The following is a 24869-nucleotide window of genomic DNA, read 5'->3' as shown; positions in this document are numbered from 1 at the left end:
CTCGAATAAGTGCTCAGGTTAGCCAGTAATCTCACAGAATACATGACTTAAGTCTGGCATCAAGTTTGATCTTACTGCCACCCCTGTCCTTCCTTGCATGAGAAAAGGAGAGACCAAATACATGGTCCTAGAACATTAACCGTACGTTATACCAACATTTGAAATTCTGAATATTTCAGCAAAGCATACATAGGCAGATGTATGAAAAGCAGAAACTTGGTTTTATAAACTGAAAAAAAAAAAAGAAATGTACTGGATTTTAAATCTTACCAGAAAGAGGGCATGAACTAAGTCAAAGATCATCAAGAGTGATTTTAGAAAGGCAAACACCATAAAATGCTCTCACAGCATTTGACATAATCAAAGAGACATTTTAGGGTAGGCATCAGCACAACGGATGATCTAGTAGCTTTTATGTGCCAACTGTACAACAGTAAAACTATGGCAACATAACCGACAGTCGTTTATGTATTTTTTAAACAAAAGCCAGTATAAAAACTCAGAGCAACCTATATGTCCGAAGGAACCTAGCAATTAAAAGGCAGAAAAACAATGATTCACCAAGTACTCATTTAGCCAGAATTAAGATTTGAATGGCAAATCAATTGCAAGAGAAAGATAAAAGGAAAAGAGGAAACATTCAGGACTACACGTAATGCGTTCTACATTGCTATCGGTCCTGATGAAAACACGGAAAAGCAACAACCAAGGTAGAAACATTGTTGGCGCTGGAACAAACATACTTGGCTCCTTTGGTGAATGGATTGACGTGTACATCCTTTTTGAAAGTGTCCAGTCTCTTGTATCCAGAGCTTATAAATACACATGCACTGAGCTCTACTCTGATTTGTTATGGTCTTTCTTTGCCCGTCACAATTTTTTGCCCTTATATATTTGAACAGATTCATAATAGAGACTACCTCTCCCTTTTGACATTCAGTGCTTAAAGTAAATAACCTGCTTTCCTGAATGTATGTTTATATGTCGCTGTTCACCATCTCGAGCAATGGATTTGCTATTAAAAAGTTAATCCTACTTTAAATGAGTCCATGGCGAACAATTGCTATTATTCCTTTCAACAAAGCAACAATTCCTAGACGAAGATGATGTAGCAGACAGACAGCGCAAAAATTCGAAATCCAAAAACATCAGTAACAAGATTTCCTTGATAAACTTTACATATGCCTTTCCCACCACCCTGAAACAAGAGGACATTTGACTCTTGTGATCTGCAAGCGGGATCAAAAGCCTCCGGCAGCATCCAAACATACAGTGGAAGTACTAGAACCTAAAAAAGGCGTGCGCTGAAACAGGCAGACAGATGTTGTAAATTTAGAGAAAATAAAAAATAAAAGTCAAGCGAGAAATTCACTCTGATTCCAGCCCAGCTTGTTTCAAGTGAGTTCTGAATCAAAGGTTATGTGCAGCACATATAATGCTTACAGGTGCCAGGGCTAAGGATATTTTATAGAGACTGCCACAGCCCTTCTTTGGTTCAATAGCCTTAAATTTGGTTAGGCAGTGATGGAGAGAGAGACCCCTTGGAAAACAGTCCAAGATTGTGCGATAACACAAGCCCTACATTTCAAACCGCAATTTGTGAACCAAGAAACTACTAAGATGGACTGTCCAGCTTGACATTTGACAAAAAAATAGAACAAACAAGTAGGTGATTGAAGTTACTTTGTAGATTTATATAGCGTGACTAATCACACATGAGGGTATCAAGGCACTAGGAGATTAAGTGGTTAGCATAGAATCACAGGATGTTGCGCCAATGCCAAGACTCGAACCCAGATCCCCGGGTGTCAAAGTCGGCAGCTCTGCCGCTGCGCCATATTAAAGAATGTAGGGCAGCGGATCTTTATTTGCATCGAGCTGGAATGAATACCTATGCGAGCCCCCCAGTTCTTGTTCTCGTTGTGCTTCGAAGTAACTGCAAGATAACACTGCAGTACCTCACAAATGAAACTTAATACACAAAAAAAGCAAGCTCATAAAATATGGATGATGAAAGCAGTGAATGGTGCGACTCTAGAAGAGGGTAAGGGTGCTTTGTAACATTGTGACACGTTTGGAAGGTGGGTGCGAATGGACGGCGACCCCTTTCTATTTACACTTACCCTCTTAACCAAATGGAGGAGAGGGGGAGTAGCTTTGTGACCTTAACAGTGGAGTAATCTTTTACCTTATCACAATATACGTTGGCACACAAATACGGCATATACTTTAAATGTGGCTTCTCCGGTTGCTTCTTAAATGCCACACACTATCTCAAATAATGGTAATGATGAAAAGCTACTGTTGGAGATTCCAATAGCCTGTAGAGGAATGTGCCCACCATTTACCATTTCAAGGCTGTAAATGCATGTTAGTGGTCCATATAGGTGCTTTGTGCTAATTTCTAGATAGATGTAAATGGGACGAGGCAGGCCCTATTTTGGTACTTTGTCTTCAAGAAATGCTAATAAAGAAACAACAAGCATTTACAATGCAATGGTCATTAAAGGTAGAGCTATTGGCATTGCTCATGACTTTTTTTTTTAAATCATAAATAAATGGCTTTGTCATTTACATTGCCAATAGCTTCAATTTGATGTGGAGCACGTGGTGCCTGACAAGCCGACCTCATCCACTGTAAAAGGGGGACTAAGACACTAACTAGGAGCACCACGGAAGTCAGTTGATAGCAGGGTTCGACGCCGAGCCACAGAACGTGGGAAGAGATTCTACCTGAGTAACCCTGCTACTGCGCACCCAGACACTAGATTGCAGTACCTGGTATCCACCCAATTCAGTCCCTGCATTTGCAATATATTGCTGCTCTGGACAAACCTGCAACCCCGGACTTACGTAAATACCGGTAGGCAACACACCATCACCAGATGCTCTGCCCGATCGGCAGTTGCTATGCCCACATCGACCAACTAGGAGTGGTATGACAATAATAGCCACATACAGATTAGAACACAGAGCGCCCCAAACACATCGGTCAGAGTCTGCGACTTATACACTCACAGGCGCGCGGGCCCACTATACCCACACAATGCATATGACCAGCTCTGACAGGCTATAATTAAGAATTCTATAAAGCATGGAGGAATAAGCTCTGAAGCCCACAATCCCGGTCAAAATTTCTACCTTACTCTTGCGCTTGGTCAATAGCTTTCCGACTTAGAACAGCAATAGCTGCTGCGTTCTAGGTGCAGAATGGAGCCCCACCCCCCTCTGACCTGCGAGGACCCAGCGGTTGCTCCCCTTCCTACCTCTCAGTCTAGCCCCCCTGTCTGATGTGCCCGAGTTGACTATTCAGCGTCTGCGAAGATTGGGTAACACTTTTAAATAACTTCCAGATGTTCAAGGACAGACTCCACGAATTGAAGTATAAATGTAACGTGCTCAAAGGAAAGATAAATCGGTTCTATGGTTGCAAGAAGCGACGTGTAATGTAGCCCGATCGGTTATGTTCTAAAAGTAATCTCTTGAAAATGGCTCAGTGGGACATATTGGTTGTTGCTACCCACGAGATGCGGCCTCACCCATCCCTCGATTGTTGCGACACTAGACCTACGTGTGCCATTGATGGAGCGAGATAGAAAACAGAAATCTGTTTAAACTCGTGAAGTCATATTTCCATAATATAAAATAATAATATTAATGATTTGTGATGTGTTATGCTAACACAACCTAGATTAAACTTTACACACGGGGACATTAACATGGGTGCTCATAAACGTGCATAATTGTTGCATCTTTTGTTCGTGCAAAATAATACATTAATTTTGTCGTTTTTATTTTGTCATCACTAACTGCAGCAGATTTAAAAGAAGCATGTGCTTATTTTTGCTTTCCTGGTCTATGTGATGTCATTTCTACTATTCTAGGTGCACATAAGGTTTCATGGTTTCATGAAGATTGGTAAATATAAAATGCTGCTTTATTTGTTTGCTTCTTGCTAGGTAACATTAGACTAATTGGGAGGGTTAATCAATTAGTAAACGAAGGGTGGAAACAGAATAAATAATATTTCTTACATTAATACTTTCCTTGTGTTTGTTTTATACTAGAAAAATAAGTTGCCTGCTTTTGGGCCTAGTTTGCTCGAGTTTGCTAAAAGATGAATTTAATTTCTGCAAGGAGCATGAGATGTCCATTTTAAAAGTTTCCGTCAAAATCACATTCACTGGACAATGGAGAAGTGTTGTCATTATTTTGTCGGACGTGGCCAAGGTCAGAAACCGGTAGAAAGAACATTTGATAACTTGGCATCCGAGGAAGTTTAATGAAGTCAGTGAGAACTCTTGCTCAAATTTGTTGCAAATCAAGGAAGCTTTGGAACACGTACAAGAAAGACAATGGTCCCAAAGAATATGACCGAATGGAAGTTTTGAAATGTGGGTGACATGTCACTTGTCACTCTTGGACCAATGAGACCGACTTTTGCAGAAAATTTTCCTTTACTTAGATTAGCTAGCATAGAAAGGTATAAAAAACCCATGCCCTAGGGATGGGCTGGCTGCTGCTTTCCAACTTTCAGATGAGGGTGTCGTGCTGTCGGACTTTGCTTGGAGCACGTAAGAACCCTTAAAGACTTTACTTTATTTCCAATTATTCAGCTTAGCTAGGGACGTAGGATTTTAGAAATGCTAAACTTATATTTCTTTGCTTAAAACCGTATTTTCTCTATGATATTTTCCAAACATGCTTGTTATGATTCTAATAAAATTGCATTTATAAAATTATATTCTTAAATCTAAAATTAGTTAATAAAATCTTACTTTTGAAAACAAGCTGGTCTTGGTTATTCAGAAGCGCAGGTTACTATTAGCTAGATGCCATCGCCAATGTTGGTCATTTAAATAGTTAGGATTTGTTCAAATAATGTCATCATTTACCGTGGTTGTATATAATTTGTAAATAAGGTGTATATAAGTTTAATTTGACCACCTGATTCAGTAGGTCAAAATATGTCATGTTTGATTAATGGGTCCATGAGTTAGAGTAGTATTTTATGAAATAGGTTATAGAGTTGGGTAGCATTGCTTATGGCATATTTCCTATAGGCCGCTGGATCAATTCTTCTGGTAGCAGAAATTGATGGTTGCTAAGGGTAACCAAGGTGTTATGGTATGTTATGGTATGGATATAGGATCGATGTTTAACATATGTTGAGTTTGTTTTTTGTGATATATTTAAGTCGTACCGGTACAGATTGTGTGATGAGAAGGTAGTCACACAAGGCATTTGATCTGTTTCAGAGTAGTGATATCGTCGTGTATCACAAGTGATATCGCCGTGTATCACAAGTGTTGTGGCCGTGCAACACAGTTTTAGGGCTAGGTGTGAATCTTGTATAGTGAGGATTATCTAAGAAATTTGAACAGCATGAGAATAGGGACAAAGCGCCTGTTGTAAAACTCACTGTGATAAGAGTATTAGTTATATTCAAGCTTGAGTGAAGGGTAGGGTAACGTCGGTGCATGATTATCTATAAACAGGTGAGAGTCCTGTAGGGGTACATGTTTTATATCTATAAACAGGTGAGAGTCCTGTACGGATAACGTCGGTATTCTACTAACGGTGCATGATTTCTATAAACAGGTGAGAGTCCTGTACGGATTTCATGTGTGTTTGAAGTTAGGGATTTTTCCGTGTGAAAGTGCGAGTTTGTTTTGTAATCTATGTTCGAGTGGAACTTTCGGACAGTCACTTAGTTGTGCGTTCTGAGGGGAAATGAGTTCATAATTACTTGTTTGAAGGGTAGAGTAAAAAGATTACTGTACTGGCAATTGTGTATATTCTATGGGAATAGCAGCCTTCTATTCCGAGAATGAGAATACTTGTATGTATGTAAACTATCCTATTTAGAGAAACAGACAGATGAGTCTTTATTGTCATTGTAAAAATTAATTTTCAACGAAAAAGTGTTTTCAAAATGGCGCTGTGAAAAGATTTTGTGAAGGAGGGGTAAGCGCTAAGAGTGAGAAGTGAGAAACCGCAGCTGTTGTCTACGTCACAGAGCCGCGCTGGGATTGGGTGACATACGTCACAAGCTGTGCCCTGATTGGTTCTTGAGTCTCTGACGAACTGTAAGCTGATTTGTTCTTCAGAAAATCTTCATTTTTATTGGTTGAGTAAAAAGTGACGTAGCTCAACTCTTATTGGTTTGTTGGTGTGTTTCGCGCACGGATTGGTTGCTTTTGTGGAACATCCCGGAAATATTTTACGAACGAATTTGTTAATTGAATTTAACTCTTAAAAATGAGTTATCATTTTAAACACGTTGAGAAAAAGGCAACGTTGTTTCAGAAATTTAAAATTTTTATTTCACCCGATAAGAAAATTGAAACGCGAGGTGGTAAATTACTTCATAAGTATAAAACACCTGCATCGTATATGGAAGGTGAATATGGTTATCATACTGTTTTGTGGTTTGATATTTGGAAACACTACACAAAGGATGATGGTGTTTTGGCCTGGCCTGATGATGGTTCATTTAATGTAAAGGTTTTAAGAAATTTGCGAGAGAAAATGAATGCTCTTACTCCAAAGCCGAGACCAACTCAATTTGAAGCTTTAGTTGAATGGGAGGATGAGATGTACCAATTACAAAGGGAAGCAAGTGGAATTAAAAGACCTCCTAAAGCTCCGAGTTATAGAAGAGAGACACATGAAGACAGGATGCGAATGTGGAGACAGGGAAGCATGAGTGAGGGACTCTATTTAATTAGAGAGATGGTTTTAGGTTCTCCTGATGGAAAAAGAACTGAAAAGAGAAATAATGCCCCTGTAGAAAGTGAATCTGAAGATGCAGTTTTAGAGGAAATCTATATTTCAGATAAAAGAAATCAGCCTTTGAGACCTCCTAGGTCATGGTCTACTCCGATGGTTTCTACAGAAACTACACCGAGTGCACCTCCAGTTAATGAAGCTCCTAAAATTTACCCAAATAATTGTGAAATCCTTGAAACTCCAAGAAGACCGGAAACTGAGACAAATGCAAATGTCTGTAATGAGGGTAGGCATTTTTCATTAATTCCAAGAGCAAGGGAAGCTCCAAAAAATTATGTGAGAGATGTCAGAAATGTGGAGGCTGGAGATTCTTCTGAGTATTTACGATCAAAGGAAGAATTAATTCGACAAATAACAAAAACCATGGAAGCTGTGACAGTTCCAGTAACCATTGGTCCTGTTCAGCCTGTTTTTGAGCAAAGATAAGTTAATAAGACAGGTTTAACTATTCCTTTAAATGCAGAAATTCAGAAGGTTGCTGAAAAATTTTACTCAGACATATCTGAAATAAACTCTTCAAGATTGAGAATGCCAGATTTGACTTTTAATGAGGATTTATCTCCAAAAACACCGATGGGTGCAGAATCTGATGCTGAGAGTTCTGAAGTCAGAGTGACAAAACCTAAACTTGATATTGCAAAACTAAAAGCAAATTTGGAGGAATTAATAATTGGTACAATAGGTCCTGACAGTTTAAATTTTTATCGAGATGATGAACTACTGTTCATTTGCAAGAATATTCAGTGGAAAACAAAAAACAAATATGATCAGTTGGATGAACTGGCAGCTGAACTTGAAATTGATTTGAGCAGGCAAAAGAATTTTGCAAAACATTACAGATTAGACTTTTCAGAAAGTGACATTGAGAATTTGAACTCAATGGGAAGAATAATGCACATAAAAGATTTGATTGTTTACATCAAAAAACTGGGAGAATTGAGCAAGTGGAGAGTGAAATGGACAAGAAAGAAGGAAGATGAGAAATTGGAAAAATTGTCAAAACAATTTCCAATGAGAGAGATTGCAGGTGGAGGATATGTTCATGTACCATGGTCAAGACAGGACATATTGCTGTTCACAAATGATTTTCCAAGACTGAGAGAAAAGCCAGTCGAGTGGTACAGGCAGGTGGACAGGTTCATCAAAGTCTCAAAAGTTCTGTGGATTGATCTGGATGGATTTTTTGACATTGTTGTCCCATCAGATCTTTAGACAGAATGCAAAATAGCCATAAGTTGGCCAAAAATAGAACCTGAGCGAATTAAAGAAACAGGTGCTCCAAATCCAATTGTGATGGATTTTTATGAAAAAGTGATTTACTGGTTAAAAAACAAAATTCCACCAAAAGAGGTAGATTGGGTTAAGATAGGAAGAACAAACCAGGAAACAAAAGAATCAGTTCATTCATTTTACGAAAGGTTACTGTTGATCTTTAAACAATACAGTGGCTATGAAAAACTAGACGAGAAAGATACGAGTCATTTTGTCTACAGATTTGTTTATGGTTTGAAACCAGAAATTGCAGATATGATCAGGAATAGTATTGTCGGATGGCAAGCACTTTCTGTTGATGACATTTTGAGAAAAGCAAAATACTGCAGTGATGAGTTAGAGGTGAGACAAAAGAAGCTCAAGGAGAAAGCCATGTGGGCTCAGGTAAAAGTGGCTGAGCAACAGATTGCTAATCTTGGAAATAAAAACACAAATTTTGTTCAAACTACAAATTCGAATCAAGGTCAAGGGAAGTTTAAAAGTAATAATTTTGTCAGAAAAATTAATCCAAAGATTGAAGAGATGAAACAAAGACTACCTTGTTTTAATTGTGGCGAGATTGGACACTGGAGAGACGAATGTAAGAAACCACCTAGAAATTTAAAAAGTCCATTGTTAAATCCACAGATGCAGAGTGATGTTGACCTGCAGCAACAGCTACAGTTGCAACAGAATTTAAACGAGTTAAATCTTCAGCGGCAGCTGCAGCAACAGGTGAATAACCGTCAGAGTCAATTGCCACAGGCCCCTTTTCCAAATTGTGGGGGAACTCAAAAATATAATTCTGGTGTGGGATTTCAAGGAGATGATCAGGTAATAAAATCCCAAAGGCAAAAGATGCAAAATGTTTCACAACAGTTTTTGTTAACAGAAGGTCAGGAAAGTGATTCTGAGGATTTTTACTGACGGTGCCCGAGAGAGGAGGAAGGGTGTGTTGTTGGAGCCACTCTTGAGGTTGACCGGTCTGGTCCATTTGTAAATGGGAAAGTTAATGATGTAGACATCACTTTTCTAGTGGACACTGGTGCTACCCGTTCTACTGTTAGATCAGTGGAAATTGAAAACCTACCTCTCTCTGGGGATACCATCCAAGTTGTTGGAGTAAGCAATCAACAAATCAGAACTGATTTGACTGATCCAGTACCAGTTGAAATTGGAAATTTTAAAGACAAACACAGATTTGTGGTTTGTAACAGTAGTCCAGTGAATCTATTGGGCAGAGATATATTGTGCAAGATGAATTGCAGAATATATTGTTCTCCTGAAGGAGTTGAATTACAAACAATGGAGGAAGATGGCTTGTACAGGATGACAATGATGCTGATGGAAACAGAGGAAACAAAATGGTTTCCTGCGTTTGAAAAAGAGAATTTGCCAGAAGAGCTCAAGGATACAGTGAAATCTGAAATTTGGGATTTGACTGGGAATGAAATGGGTCTGATGAAACATGTCGATCCAGTCAAAATCACACTAAAGCAGGGAATAGAATTTCCTAATATTCCTCAGTACAAGATGAAAGCAGAGACTATTTAGGGAGTTATACCTGTGATTGAAAAATTCATTAAACAAGGTGTTTTAAAAGAAATTGAGAGTAGCCCTTGTAACTCACCGATCATGGGAATTAAAAAATCAAATGGAACGTACAGGATTGTTCAAGATTTGAGAAAAGTTAATCAGATTGTTGTTCCATGTTGTCCTGTGGTTCCAAACCCAGCAGTGATCTTGTATCAGATTCCACATGATGCAGAATGGTACACTGTTATTGATCTTTGCAATGCATTCTTTATTGTTCCTTTACATCCAGAGAGTCAGGAAATTTTTGCTTTCAGATTCCAGAGTAGGACCCTTGCATGGTGTAGAATCCCTCAAGGGTATACAGAGAGTCCTTCAATTTTTAATGAGCTGTTAAAAAGATCTTTGGAAGATTTAGATTTACCTGGCAGGTCCACGTTGGTGCAGTATATCGACGACTTGTTGATAGCTGCTAAAACGAGAGAAAATTGTGTGACAGACACAATAATACTTTTGAATCATCTTGCAGATGAGGGACATAAAGTGTCTCCAGCAAAATTGCAGTTTTGCAAACAAGAAGTGAAATATCTTGGTCACAAAATTGCAAAGGGAAAAAGACAGGTGACAGTTGAGAGAATAAAAATTATTCAAGCAATGCAACCACCAAGAACACAGAGACAGGTTAGGATGTTTTTGGGAATGGTTGGTTACTGTCGACAATGGATAAGTGGATTTTCGGTAATTGCGAAACCACTACAGAGATTGACAAAGTCTGATGTGAAAGATCCGATTATTCTCAATGAGGCTGAGATGGAGTCTTTTGAGAACCTGAAAAAATGCTTATGTCAAGCTCCTGCTTTGGGCATGCCGAATTATGAGAAAGATTTTGAACTGTATTGCAGTGAGAGAGAAGGATGTGCATTGTCTGTGTTAATCCAGAGACATGGGAATCTAAAGAAACCCATTGCATACTTCTCTGCAGTTCTTGATCCCATTGCAAAAGCATTACCAGGTTGTTTGAAAGCAGTTGCAGCTACAAGTGTCAGTCTTGAGCAAAGTGAAGGAATTATTATGGGATTTCCTGTGAAAGTGTTTGTGCCTCATTCGGTTGAAATATTACTGACAAGAGGTAAAACTCAACATTTAACAAGCAGCAGATTGACTAAGTATGAGAAAATCATACTAGGAGCAGACAATGTTTCCATTTCAAGATGCTTGAATCTGAATCCTTCTACATTACTGCCTGATTCTGAAATTGTTGATGAAAGTGAAGTGGAACATGAGTGTTTGGATGTCATGGAATTTTGCACCAAACCAAGGCAGGACATTAAAGATGTACCTTTGCCTGAATCAGATGTTGTCTACTTTGTGGATGGCTCCTGTCTGAGGACAGAGGGAGGTGTTTTGAAAGCATCATACTCGGTCTGTACAGTTGCAGATGTTAAAGAAGCATCATGTCTTGAAGGAATTCGTTCAGCACAGGTGGCTGAATTAATTGCTTTAATTCGTGCTTGTGAAGTATCAAAGGACAAAAGAGTTACCATTATTACTGATAGTCAGTATGGGTACGGAGTTGTGCATGATTATGGACAGCTTTGGTCTCAGAGAGGCTATTTGACTTCAGCAGGGTCACCAATTAAAAATGCAGTTTTCATCAAAAGATTAATTGAGGCCATACAATTGCCGAAAGAGATCGCAATTGTAAAGTGTGCTGCACACACAAAAGGAGTGGATTATATCTCAAAAGGCAATGCCTATGCAGATGAGACAGCAAAATACTGTGCGAGAAAATGTTGTGCATATAATCGGGAAAAAAGTAAAGAATCTGATTCAAATTCATTAATGCTAACAACAGTTGTAGAGACATGGCAGGAAATCAGAGACTTACAAAATGAAGCGGATGATGAGGAAAAAGATTTGTGGTTAAGAGCAGATTGTAGACCACGTGATGAGGATGGAGTGTGGACCTACAAAGATGGCAGAATAGTCTTACCAAATTGTTTGATTGCTGATATGGCCAGATTGTATCATGGCCCAGCTCATCTTGGAAGAGATTCTATGATCAGACTTTTCCGAGAGACTTGGTTCAAAACAAAATTCAGAACGATTGCAGAGTCTTTTTGTCAAAGGTGTTTGTCATGCCAACAAATGAACCCAAACAGAAAATCAGTTGTAGGTACAGGGGTAATTGGTCGAGAGGGTGGTCCCTTAACCAGGTTGCAGATGGATTTCATTGAAATGCCCTTACACAATTGTTTGAAATATGTTCTTGTGATTGTTTGTTTTCAAGATGGGTAGAAGCATTTCCTACACGACATTGTGATTCAGTTACAGTGGCAAAACTGCTACTCAGAGAAATCATCCCAAGGTACGGTTTTCCAGTCACTATTGAGAGTGATGGTGGAAGCCATTTTGATAACAAACTGATGAAGCTGATATGTGAGGCATTAAGCATTGAGCAGAAAATACACTGTGCATACAGACCAGAGGCATCTGGGGTGGTTGAACAGATTAATGGGACTATTAAAAACAGGATTGGAAAAATGTGTTTGGAAACAGGTGTAAAGTGGACTGATGCTCTTCCACTTGTTTTAATGTCATTGAGAAGTACACCTGATAAAAAGACAGGTTTGAGTCCTCATGAGATACTGATGGGAAGAGTCATGAGGCAAGCTTTTGTACCTGTAGGCAAATTGTTGAGTATAAATGACAGTGCTATTTTGGATTACTGTAAAAAGTTATCTGATATAGTGACTTCTGTGTCTAATCAGGTGGGAACTGAAGCACAATCAAATGAGAAAGTTCAGACACATGATTTGAGACCTGGTGATTGGGTCAGAACAAAAGTACATCGAAGAAGAAATTGTCTGGCTCCTAGGTGGCAGAAGCCTAGACAAATAATTCTGGTCACTACAAATGCAGTGAAATGCAGAGGATTGAAAAGGTGGATTCATCCTAGTCATACTATTCCAGTGCCTACTCCTGAGAGTTCTGATGTAGAAAGTGATACTACAGAAGATTCTGATTCTGAAGTAGAAGGTGAAACAAATCCAGATTCTGAAGATCGACAAAGAGGTCGATATCTGGAACGTGTGCATGTGAATGGAGAATTGACAAGAAAAGACTTGGAGAGAATTGAAATAGATTCTGGAGAAGAAGAGAATCTATTAGAAGGAAAAACGACTGAAGATTCAGTCAAGAAGACTAATGAAGTAAGTTCTATTGAGGACAGAGAAGCTGAATCAAAAGAAATTTCTGACCAGGAGAGTATCGAAAAGCAGAAGTCAAGCTCTGAAGTAAGGAACAGAAAACCAGAATCTGGGAAGTTGGAGGTAATTGAAGAGGAGGAGGAAGACGAATTACCGAGTACCAGTGATGGAAGACAAAGTATAGTTCCTGAAGGAGTGAAACTGCCGAAAAGAGAAGTTCCTGAGTCAATAATTGAAGTTTCAGACTGTGATACTGAAGAAAGTGACGTGGATGGTGAAAGTAGAAGTCCAAAGAAAAGATCTTGGAAGTCAGAGACAAGTGCTTCAGAACCAAAGAGAAAATTTGTGAGGAAGACAGATTTCTGGCCTGGTGGAAGATTGAGAGTCAGGTTGATCAAAAAACCGAAGGAGCAGGTGGAAGAAATCAGTAGTCAAAAGGGTTCTGAAAAGGAAGTTGGAGTTGGGAGAAAGATCGAAGTAGTGACAAGAAAGGGAAAGAGGATTATAAAGCCAAATCAGAAATATAAATCTCCTGAGTGGACTTATCTAGTAATTCCACCTGTCATTGACATTTACGATAGTAGTCAAGAAGAAGAAGAAATTAGTGACAATGATTGAAGTACAGAATTTTTAATTGGATTTTTGGGTTTTTAATTTTTGGCAAAAGGCTGAAGAAATCTTGTTAGGTGACACAAGGTCGAAGAAAAGTTGTTTAGTTGAGGAAGACTTACTTGTGACATAAGGTCGAAGAAATACTGTTAGGGTTTAAAAAAAATATATATATATATATTTTAAAGGGGGTGTAAATAATTAATCAATTAATCATTTCATTTTTAAAATAGTTTGTTTTCTTTTAAGGCAAAACTAACCAAAGATGCCTTACGTCATGGAACAGAGTACTTCAAGGTGTTCCATTTTTAAGAGATGCTGTAAGATGACTCTGGTGTGTCTGCTCATTTTAATTCTGCTCTGGTTAGTTTTAGCTGTTATTATTCCATTTGAAATTAACAAAGATTTTCACAAAGCCAACATGACAAGTAAAGCTTCAGTTAGTCAAAACAAACAGTGCAACAGGCAAAGTTATTGATCATCAACCTAACATTCATCAGGATAAATCTATTAGTGATTTTTCAAGCAATACATTCACAAAGCTTTTGAGTGAATATGTCAAGGTAATGGATGCAAAAGATTGTTACGTCTGCGTTAAATTACCTGCTTCTGTTTCTGAGGGAGTGACATACAATATGCTTCCTCTTACATATGGTGTGACATGCAGTGTGTTAGCTAGCTTGTTCTATCAAACTGGACGCTTAGAATACTATTATTCAGATTTTGATGAAATTTTTGCAAATTTAAAAATTGAGGGTGCTTTGAATAAGCATAAGAAAGCCAAACAGATGAGGGAATTTTTCCTTGTTACTAATGAACTCACCTATGAGTATGCTTACAAGAACAATCTAACCTGCAAACTAAGTGCTGAAGGAAAGAAGTTTTTGAATCTGGTTGAAGAGAGGAGAGCAATTTACAAGAGAAATGAAATAGTCAAGCAGACTAAGTCCAGGTTCTGGCAGAAAGAGGATGAGAAGCTAAATGGCAAAATGCTTGATAATGTTGCCATTCACATAGATAAACCAATTAGTGGTAAGCTTTGCATTAGAAGAGACAATACACTTTTTGATAATTACTTTGTGGGTGCAAGTAATTGTGAAGATACATATCAGATCATGGGAGGTTGGGGATTCAAAGGTGGAAAAGATCCAATTTTTCCTGGAATTTATTTTGTTTGTGGTGACAAGGCTTACTACAACCTTCCTGATCATTGGTATGGAACCTGTTATGTGGGGATTGTTTTTCCTAAAATGTTCCATGTTGACAGAGATTCGGAAGGATTGTTCAAAATTCACAATTATGTAAATAGTGTTAAAAGAGAAACTTTCAGAGGTTTTGGGAGATATTTTTCAAGCAGTGATACCTTTTGTAGGTATAACCCTGAATGCAGGAAGAATCAGAAAATTGTCCACAATTGTTGACAGATTGTCAACAGATACAGCTGATGGTTTCCAATTAGTGAATGTTGAGGTCATTGCAATCAGATCCATGGTGATTCAAGATCGCCTTGCTTTAGACATACTCCTAGCAAAAGAGGGAGGAGTCTGCGGCATTTTACATGTGCAACATTGTTGCACCTATATCCCTGACGAAAGTAAGAACATTGAGATGTACATTAAAAATATCAGAGATGCATTCAGAGATAATTCCATTAGAAGAAGAAGATTTTACAGAAAAACTTTCAAAAAGATTCTAATCAATTAAAAACTGGTTCCATGATATTGGAAGTTCAGTTCTTGGCAAGATTTTGGCACCTTTGATTGTGATAATATTCATTTTTGTTCTGAAAACAATTGGTTGTTTGTTGCATAAGAGAAAGAAACAAATCAAGGAAAAGAGAAGAATTTATAAAATCAAAAAAGAAGAAGAAAGGGAGATGGAGTTACAAGAATTACACAGAGCACGTTATGACAATTGCAAGGGTTTTGCAGAAACAAATTTCTAGAAATACTGACAGATGAATTTGAATCATTTTCCAAGAAGTCTAAATTTCCAAATTTTGGGTGGTGGTGTGGTGATTTGTTAATCACCAGATGAGGGAGTTGATGGAGCGAGATAGAAAACAGAAATCTGTTTAAACTCGTGAAGTCCTATTTCCATAATATAAAATAATATTATTAATGATTTGTGATGTGTTATGCTAACACAACCTAGATTAAACTTTACACACGGGGACATTAACATGTGTGCTCATAAACGTGCATAATTGTTGCATCTTTTGTTCGTGCAAAATAATAAATTAATTTTGTCGTTTTTATTTTGTCATCACTAACTGCAGCAGATTTAAAAGAAGCATGTGCTTATTTTTGCTTTCCTTGTCTATGTGATGTCATTTCTACTATTCTAGGTGCACATAAGGTTTCATGGTTTCATGAAGATTGGTAAATATAAAATGCTGCTTTATTTGTTTGCTTCTTGCTAGGTAACATTAGACTAATTGGGAGGGTTAATCAATTAGTAAACGAAGGGTGGAAACAGAATAAATAATATTTCTTACATTAATACTTTTCTTGTGTTTGTTTTATACTAAAAAAATAAGTTGCCTGCTTTTGGGCCTAGTTTGCTCGAGTTTGCTAAAAGATGAATTTAATTTCTGCAAGGAGCATGAGATGTCCATTTTAAAAGTTTCCGTCAAAATCACATTCACTGGACAATGGAGAAGTGTTGTCATTATTTTGTCGGACGTGGCCAAGGTCAGAAACCGGTAGAAAGAACATTTGATAACTTGGCATCCGAGGAAGTGTAATGAAGTCAGTGAGAACTCTTGCTCAAATTTGTTGCAAATCAAGGAAGCTTTGGAACACGTACAAGAAAGACAATGGTCCCAAAGAATATGACCGAATGGAAGTTTTGAAATGTGGGTGACATGTCACTTGTCACTCTTGGACCAATGAGACATCGACTTTTGCAGAAAATTTTCCTTTACTTAGATTAGCTAGCATAGAAAGGTATAAAAAAAACCATGCCCTAGGGATGGGCTGGCTGCTGCTTTCCAACTTTCAGATGAGGGTGTCGTGCTGTCGGACTTTGCTTGGAGCACGTAAGAACCCTTAAAGACTTTACTTTATTTCCAATTATTCAGCTTAGCTAGGGACGTAGGATTTTAGAAATGCTAAACTTATATTTCTTTGCTTAAAACCGTATTTTCTCTATGATATTTTCCAAACATGCTTGTTATGATTCTAATAAAATTGCATTTATAAAATGATATTCTTAAATCTAAAATTAGTTAATAAAATCTTACTTTTGAAAACAAGCTGGTCTTGGTTATTCAGAAGCGCAGGTTACTATTAGCTAGATGCCATCGCCAATGGTGGTCATTTAAATAGTTAGGATTTGTTCAAATAATGTCATCATTTACCGTGGTTGTATATAGTTTGTATATAATTTGTAAATAAGGTGTATACAAGTTTAATTTGACCACCTGATTCAGTAGGTCAAAATATGTCATGTTTGATTAATGGGTCCATGAGTTAGAGTAGTATTTTATGAAATAGGTTATAGAGTTGGCTAGCATTGCTTATGGCATATTTCCTATAGGCCGCTGGATCACCAGCACAACCGACAACTTGTAACACACTGTTTGCTACCTCTTACATTTTTTTTGCTTTCGATACTTGCACAAGTGCCACCATTGCCTACGTAACGTTTGTTCTTGTGTTTGAGTGTCCACCATTTATTGCAGTATTATACCTCTATGTGTACTTTGTTCGCTTTTGTAACCTGCACACTTGCCACTTTATCGTCCTGTAATGCACAGTTTGCTCACGATTGTCACTTTTGCCTCATGTAATGTAACTTTTGCTTTTGTAATTTGTTCACCAGTAATGTTCTCATGTTTCAGTTCTGTCCTATTGTGAAGCGCTCTGACACCATCGGGTAAAGTCCGCGCTAATGAAAACGCATAAATAAATAAATACCTCTAACATGTAGAGGAAACCCTAGAAAATGGCTGCCACCCCCCCCCCCCATGCTAACCGAAACTTCCGAAGCGTCTAGAGGCTAGTAAGACATCACGAGGCTGGCGCCAATCCAGAACAAAATCGCCTCAATGATATGACCGCTCAAAATATATACCCTAAATCCATGTACACACCCCCTCCTTAATCGCAGTGAGCAGCCGGCCAGGAGACCCAAGATAGATCTGCAGCAGTCTCTCCCAGATACAGGATGACCGCAACTGCGACCTAACCCTCGGCTTGAAATATTGCTGATGTGCTAAAAATAACAGTCACCTAAAAAAAGTTACAAATAAAAGACTGGTGTTTTTTTTTTTTAGGAAACAACGATGTAAATGTAAATGTAAAATGTAAATGTACAGGAATTTATATAGCGCAAATCACCAAGCGGTTTCTAAGCGCTTGCTTAGGGAACCCGTCCTGGTATTCCCCTGTGAGATAACCCCAGCAGGGTATCCGCAAGGTGAAAGCCAGGCATCCCGCCGCGAGGGGCCGTTGTGGAGATTAAGCAAGCTATTGCCCAGAGTCACAGTGTGTGAACCCGTGAATCGAGTAGGCACCGGAGCGAGAATTGTCGAGTCCATGGACATTTTAGGACTCAAGACCCCGCCGAGCCGGGAATTGAACCCTGGTCCCGGGCTGACCTCTGCTTCCAGGTCTGCCTCCTCTAACCAGTGAGCCACACTTCTCCAACGATCTCTAAAAGAGATATGCAATCCACCATATTAATGCTTTTACATCTTTCACAGAATTATCAGGGGAAGCTGGTGCTAATTTGGATCCAGACATAGTGCAAAAGTGGGATAGAGTAGGGTTCAGTAAGGTGGCGGATCTTTTGATCTGAGAAAGGTGGAAGAGCATGTTGGAAATTTGTGAATCAGTTCAAGGTAATTTTTTGCTCCTCACCTCCTTTAGAATTTTGGTCCGTATATTTAGTAATGGGCAGATCCGGGGCAGTCAAAAAAATTATAACAGCATTAGTGGAAGCTCCTGACAGTAGGCAGCCTGGAGAATGGAAAAGACTGCTTGCTTCTGGGAAGGGCCCCAATCTCTGTCAAAAGGCAGATAATAAATGGAAGTAGCATGAAGGGCTGGGATTATCTAAAAAGATGTGTGAGGAAATTAATATATTACATTGTAAGGGCTTGAGAGGAGCAAATTGGCATAGAATGTTATTTTACAGCGATTGGCTTCTCCAAAGAACCGCACCATTCTTAGCTCAGATTTACCCTAGGTGGTCAATGTAATTCGGGAGCTGGCACAAATTGGCCTCATGTGACTGGGCTGTGCATTCCCATTCAAGAATTTGGAAATACATATTTGGGTTCTTGGAGAGGGCTTGGCAGACAAAGTTAGCTCCCAGTATATGGTGGATAGCTCTGGGATATGATCCTACCACTATTAGCTCTCAGATTCAAAAAAATGTTATATGTTGCAGTGGCTCAATCCTTATTACTTTAAAGGTGGTGAATACAACAGATCCCCACAATAGGGGAATTGGTGGTGAAAATGAAGCAATTAAGAAATAAAGAGTGGTTGTATGATCTTTGCTTCGGGGAAGGGGGGGATGGGGAAATGTGTTACATTGTGGGGACAGTTTATAGTAGAAACCTCTGAGTATTACAAAGAGGGTGTTTTTATGATAGTGTTTTGATTATATTCGTTTTTTGTATTAATGAAATGTGTAGTCTTAGGGCTGATCGATTTATAGAGTGATTAAATGTGATTTGTATGTGTGTTAAACTGCTGGTGTGAGTATGATGATTTGATGCAGCTTTCAATCAAAAAAAAAATGTTTAAACCTCAAACCACTTGGTGACACTGCAAAAGACCTTCACACTCACATGCTTCCCCACTGGTAAAAAGTTGGTGAATCTCTCCGACAAGTTGGTGAATCTCTCCGACAAAGAACATTACCTGACTGCCTCAAAACTGAACACCTCACCCATCTATTTAAAAAATGAAAACCTCCGCAGGCACCAAAGAACAACAATTACTGCCAGATCTCTAACCTGCATTTCCTCTTGAAAATCATTTAAAGATTGATAGCAGAGCAAGACACCCAACACATCAAAAACAACAACCTCCTAGACTAATTCCAATCTGGACTTCAGCACAGAAACCACTCTATTAAAGGTGGTCGATGACACTCTTTAAATTCTAGATACAAACAACCTTTGCCTTCTGATACTTCTCAACCCATCATCTGCCTTCAACACAGTCATCCACCATCACGCTACTAGACATTCAAAAATCGAATGGGTATTGATGGTATGGGCCTGAAATGGTTTGCTTCATTCCTCATGGGCTGATCAAAGTGAGTAAAAATTGATGACCATCTCTCCACACCGACTGCGGGGGAGGGTTTCAATGAGTCCATCCTTGCTTCAACCCTTTTCAACCTAGACATAGACCCACTGAGTCCTTCTTAAGGTGTTAGGGATCTTCTATGGACAATGCGCAGAAGACAACTGCATCTAGAGGTCACCTCAAAATGATATCTCGCAGCTTCCAACCAGCCTAAATTCCGTTCACAACTGGATGACCTCTCATTACCTACAGCTAAACCACTTTTAAAACTGCATTTCTCCCCATCGAATTAAACACCTCCGCTGTACTGTTAAATGGACTCGTACAGCATTTTCAACAGTAAACCAACCATTGCGGACAGTGCCAAGTCTCTGGGGGTCATACTAGGCAAAAGACTGAACCTACAATCTCCAATAAGCACCATGACCAAAAAAGCTTGCTACCATGTACATCTTCTTTCGGAAATCCACTGTTTCATCGCAGAACAAGCTCTTAAATCTCTTGCTCATACACTAGTGCTCTCCAGAATAGACTATTGTAACTTCCTTCTGACCGGTTTCCCCAAAACCCATATCACCGCCCTCCACCCTCCCAAAAAATTATTCTGCACTCCCAAAAAAATGACCCTATTATCGCCATGCTGACCACCCTCTGAGGGTTCGCAACTGAACCAAGAGCCATCTACAAGTCTGCCTGCATCATCCATAAAGCCCTGCACACCAACTCCCAGTTACCTGGTGGACAAACTCAAGCTATCAGGTGGCTCCAGACCACAACAGAACGCTGAAGCAATGCATCTTGAACCCCTGTCTTTTAAAAGGAAACGTCTGATGGCACAATCCTCCTCGGGAAGAGCAACAAGAATCTGGAATACACTACCTGCAAATCTGTGCACCACTACAAAGCGCGGCCCATGCGGGTAAGAGCAGTGAGGTGGAGGAGTAGACAGATGACGAGGTAAACTTACAATTAAAAAAACAAAAACCACTTACCTTGCGCTCACCAGCGCCAGGCAAATGGTTTAAGTTTTTTTAAATTTAAGTTTACCTCATTATTTTCTATCGACACCCCCGCCCCACCTTCTCACCGATCACAAGGTAAGTGGTTTTAGTTTTTTTTAATTTAACTTTACCTCATTTTCGCCTGTCGACCCTCCCCAATCTCACCCACTCTTACCTGCACAGGCCGCGCACAACCACTACCTCACAGACGACTTCCAAAACAGACTTGAAAGCCCTTCTCTTCCAAGGGTACTTTAGGTAAAACAATGTGATCAACTCCTGGCACAGACCCGTATACTCCCTGCACCTTTTTATGGCTGCATACTACCTAAAACTTTTCACAGCCATATGTACCTTTGTCAGGGCTTTAAGTGGGGGAAAAAAACTGGGGGTGCTCTAAAAGGGGTGGGGCAAACCATTGAGAGGTGTGTCATTGTCAAAACTATGTTTATTTAGACCTTAGTCTTTAAACAATATAAAAATCGATTTATACATAATAAAACATCACTATTGTACATTCTCAATGGTAAAAAAGTGAATACGTATTCAATGAGTGGTTCAAAATTCGATTCTCATCCTCGATATCACAGCACATTTTAAAATTATATAGTAAAATATTCTATAAAATAATGGATACAGTTTAAAATTATTTAAAATCATTGCATATTCAGCTAATTCTCACTAAGGAAACTTAATTTATTTCATGTAGTTCCCCACTGCTACCGCTATGTCAAGGTTTGGCATTTCTGTTAGTAATTCTACTGCTTTGTTTCGTTGCCTCATATCATATTTCAGAAATAACGGGCAGACACAACGTTTACGCTGTTCTAGTAATATTACACAATCTAACAATGTGCAATAGATCTCCTTTGGCACCCAGGCTACATTTACAGTAACCATCACAGTGTAGCATTTTTCTTTTTTGTTCTTCATTTACTAGCCAGGGGTTTATTCCTACTCTCAGTCTTAAGATATCTTGTCTATACCAATGATTGGGTAACACATCCAAATAAGGGAACCAATTTTCTTTTCGCCATGACTCCCCCATGTGCTGCACCGTTTTTTCTTCTCTAGGTATACCATATCTGCCGTTCTTGATGTTTCTTGACCGTATTTCGTGAGCTCACTCTTAGTGAATTCTACCCGGAGGGAACCATGGGATGTTTTCACCTTTAAGTTCTCTCAGGCCTGTGATATTTTCTTTCTTGCATCTTTGGCCCATTTAAGGCTTCTTAGTAGGATCTCATTCTTACACCATTGGGACACCTTCTGGCATATATCTATGTCCAACCGCTTCCAAAATTTAACTAAAATCATTTGTACCTGTATGCTCCAAGCGGTTGTGCCTAGCTCTGTTCTTATCGCATGTATCATTGATGAGGGTGGTAATTTCAGCAATGTTTTCAGGCACTTTCCTTCCTCTGCGTCCCACCCTTGTTTCCCGCTAAGGTAAAGGACCTCTGCTCCATATAGTATTTGCGGGAGAATCATTGCACTAAAGGCCTTCAACACCGGTCTGTGTGACATGTCACCGTAATCTCGATTGAATTTCTTCAGGCCACAGATCGATGTAAAGGCCTTTGCTTTCTGAGCTTCTAGGTGGGTACTCCACTTTAACATCCTGTCAAACCACACCCCCAGGTAACGATATTTATTCACCACTTCCAATTTAAGATTCCCTAACACCCAACTTGAGGGGTGTGGCCTATGTAGGGGCATGGTCTAAATAAAGATAACTAGTGTAGCAGTACCCCCTGCTCTGACAAGCAGTCAGCTCTAGGACTCCTCAGAGCCCCCCACCCCCTCTGTGTGGCAGCCCAGGCTGAGACAGCTTCCCAAGCGCACACACAGCCACACCATAGTACTTCACAGGTTTTTAAAAGACCAATTGCATGGTAATGATTCTTTGTCATCTTTTAACCCCTTCTTAGAGCCCCTGCATCGCCACACTTCCTACTACTGTGCCCACAAGCGTTTTGTTCAACAGTGCAAATGCTCCCCTTCGGCGCCCCGTGGGTGCTATTCGCCAGGACACTGAATTGGCCCCTCTGTGGCTTTAACACTGGTGGTAAACACGCCGAGAGGCTTGTGGTGTTCCAAACAACTGGGCGATGCAGCAAGGTAGCGTTGCAGCGCATGAAATCAGCCTGCTGTTCTCACTCTTGCAAAATAGGTTTGTCACATCCTGGTTATGATGCGGTCACATAAAATTTCCTTCTGTGCAAGCACGTTTGTATTATTTCACGTCTAACTTTTGTTTGGCTGGACTTTAACAAGCAAGTTTCCCATTATCAGAAGTAAAGAAGAGATATCAAAATGTAGGCAGTTTCTCACAGGAAGTGGTTTAAGCTGGTAAATGATCCCACTTGAGTTACCACTGATCGACAATGGTGAGATGAAAACACACTATCAAGGAGTTGTGGGAACTCTAGTTGCGCCTCTGATCGAGCTGGTGTGGGGATGCCTGGGGTACTGGGAGCACATTAGCTTGATTTGCTTAAGCAGTGCACGCGCATGCTCTCCTGAAACACCAACAAAAAACCGGGAAGTCTGGTCACCCTACCTTTGAGGCCCGAAAATAGAGCTCCCTAGAAACCTGTTTCGAGGACCCTAAAAAAAATGGGGGTGCTCAGACCCCTCCCACACTTAAAGCCCTGACCTTCGTACACTCTGCATATATTACTTAGAACTTTTTAAGGGTTTTGTACATTCTGTTTTATGTTATAAAAAGGTAAATCCTATTACCAATTTTTAGTAATTATTTATAGTTACATCGTCGATATTAAACCATCAATAACTTCCATGTAACGAAATATTTGACCTGAAAAGCGCTCTGGCACCTTTGGGTAATTTCCGTGCGAAATATGCATATGCAAATTAATAAACTTGTATCAGAGCAAAGTTGCTCAGAAATTCTATGGGACCTCAAGCCCAAGCAATACTTTAGATGAGAATATGTGATGTGAACGCAAGGGAGAGCTTGGGTGCAGCTTTAGGTCTCAGTCGCAAGTTACTTAATTAACGGATTGTGGTTAATTACTTACGGAGCCGGAAAAAATGTCCAGCTGGGCACACTAGGGACCTGCTGTGCAATACACCGAGTCCTCTGCAATGGTCGTAGAAAACAACCCGTAATCTGAACCTCTAGGGGACCTCTCTTCAGCGTTGCACAGGTCAGTGACCACCAAAGACTGCCCCTCCGCAGCCCCCATGCAATCAGTCCAGTGGTACGCGAACGTCGCGTGCACCCATGGCATGCAGCCGGCCTCGTGCACATTTGTAACACACGCCTGCCGCGCCTCCCTTGCCGAACCCACCGCTCCCTTCCGCGGACCCGGCTCTTACTTTGCCCGCGGTGTCCATGCTGCTGTCCGCCTGGTGACTGCGAGGAAAGAAGTGGGCCGAGGGGGCGGAGAGAAACTTGAACTTTGAGAAGCTAGGGTGCGCGCGCAGCTTTCGACATCAGCTCTTCCTATTGGCCAAACGAAACCTGCTGCAGAGCCTTCCCCAGACTGCGCTCTCCCTCAGTGCAGTGAATGTTTCTTTTAAAACAGGGTTTGGTGTCTTTCGCCCGAAGCCCGTTGCCAACGGAAAGTCCCATGCGTCTACCTGAAATATACCAGTCGCCTTCTGAAACTTTAGGAAGTTTCTCTTGTAGGATTGAAACAGACATGCATTTTACAATATTTTATGAGCCTATGTTGCTCAGCGGGTTGTTAATGTTTTTACATTTTGACCGTAGGGCGCCATCTGTTGACAGCCATTGGGCTAACAAGTGACTTCGATGGCCCTGTTTTAGAAAGAGCTGCTCAACGGAATTTATTTTAAACTATTCAGTTTTATTGACGAGTGAAATCAGTCTGTAATGTAGTAGTGGCATTATATGTATACTAAGGTTAGAGAATATAGAGTGTAGAACTGTATGATGCAGTATTATAATGTGTAATTTATGTCTTGACATGGAATGTCGCAGCATTGCCAAGTTTGACATGCAGAACCTGTATGTACGGAGTTACTTACGAATAAAAGGAATTATTCCACTACTTCCTGGTGTCTTGGATCACTACATCGTTTGGTGACGAGATGAGATTTTGAAGTTTACTTGATTTTGGCACTCTGCCGGGAACATTGACATTCACGTTGCGCATTGCATTTTGAATTTGTGGATTCAACCAGTGCTTTAAATGGGAAAAAATAAGTGCAGG

At 39.7% G+C, this 24869-nt stretch overlaps 1 protein-coding gene across 1 annotated transcript in view; it reads right to left on the bottom strand.

Moving 5' to 3' along the window:
- LOC144818612 (alcohol dehydrogenase class-3) overlaps positions 1-24108 on the bottom strand; it is a 127279-nt gene extending 103171 nt beyond the window's left edge. The window contains exon 1 of the mRNA XM_078676208.1: positions 24010-24108. Coding sequence (XP_078532334.1) covers positions 24010-24027 — 18 coding nt within the window. The 5' untranslated portion in view covers positions 24028-24108. The remainder of the gene's footprint in view (positions 1-24009) is intronic.
- Between the last annotated feature and the right edge of the window lie 761 nt (positions 24109-24869).

Source organism: Lissotriton helveticus, chromosome 2_1 (genome assembly GCF_964261635.1).
Source record: "Lissotriton helveticus chromosome 2_1, aLisHel1.1, whole genome shotgun sequence".
In the NCBI taxonomy this organism is placed as follows: Eukaryota; Metazoa; Chordata; class Amphibia; order Caudata; family Salamandridae; genus Lissotriton; species Lissotriton helveticus.
This window is presented reverse-complemented; position numbering and strand designations above follow the sequence as displayed.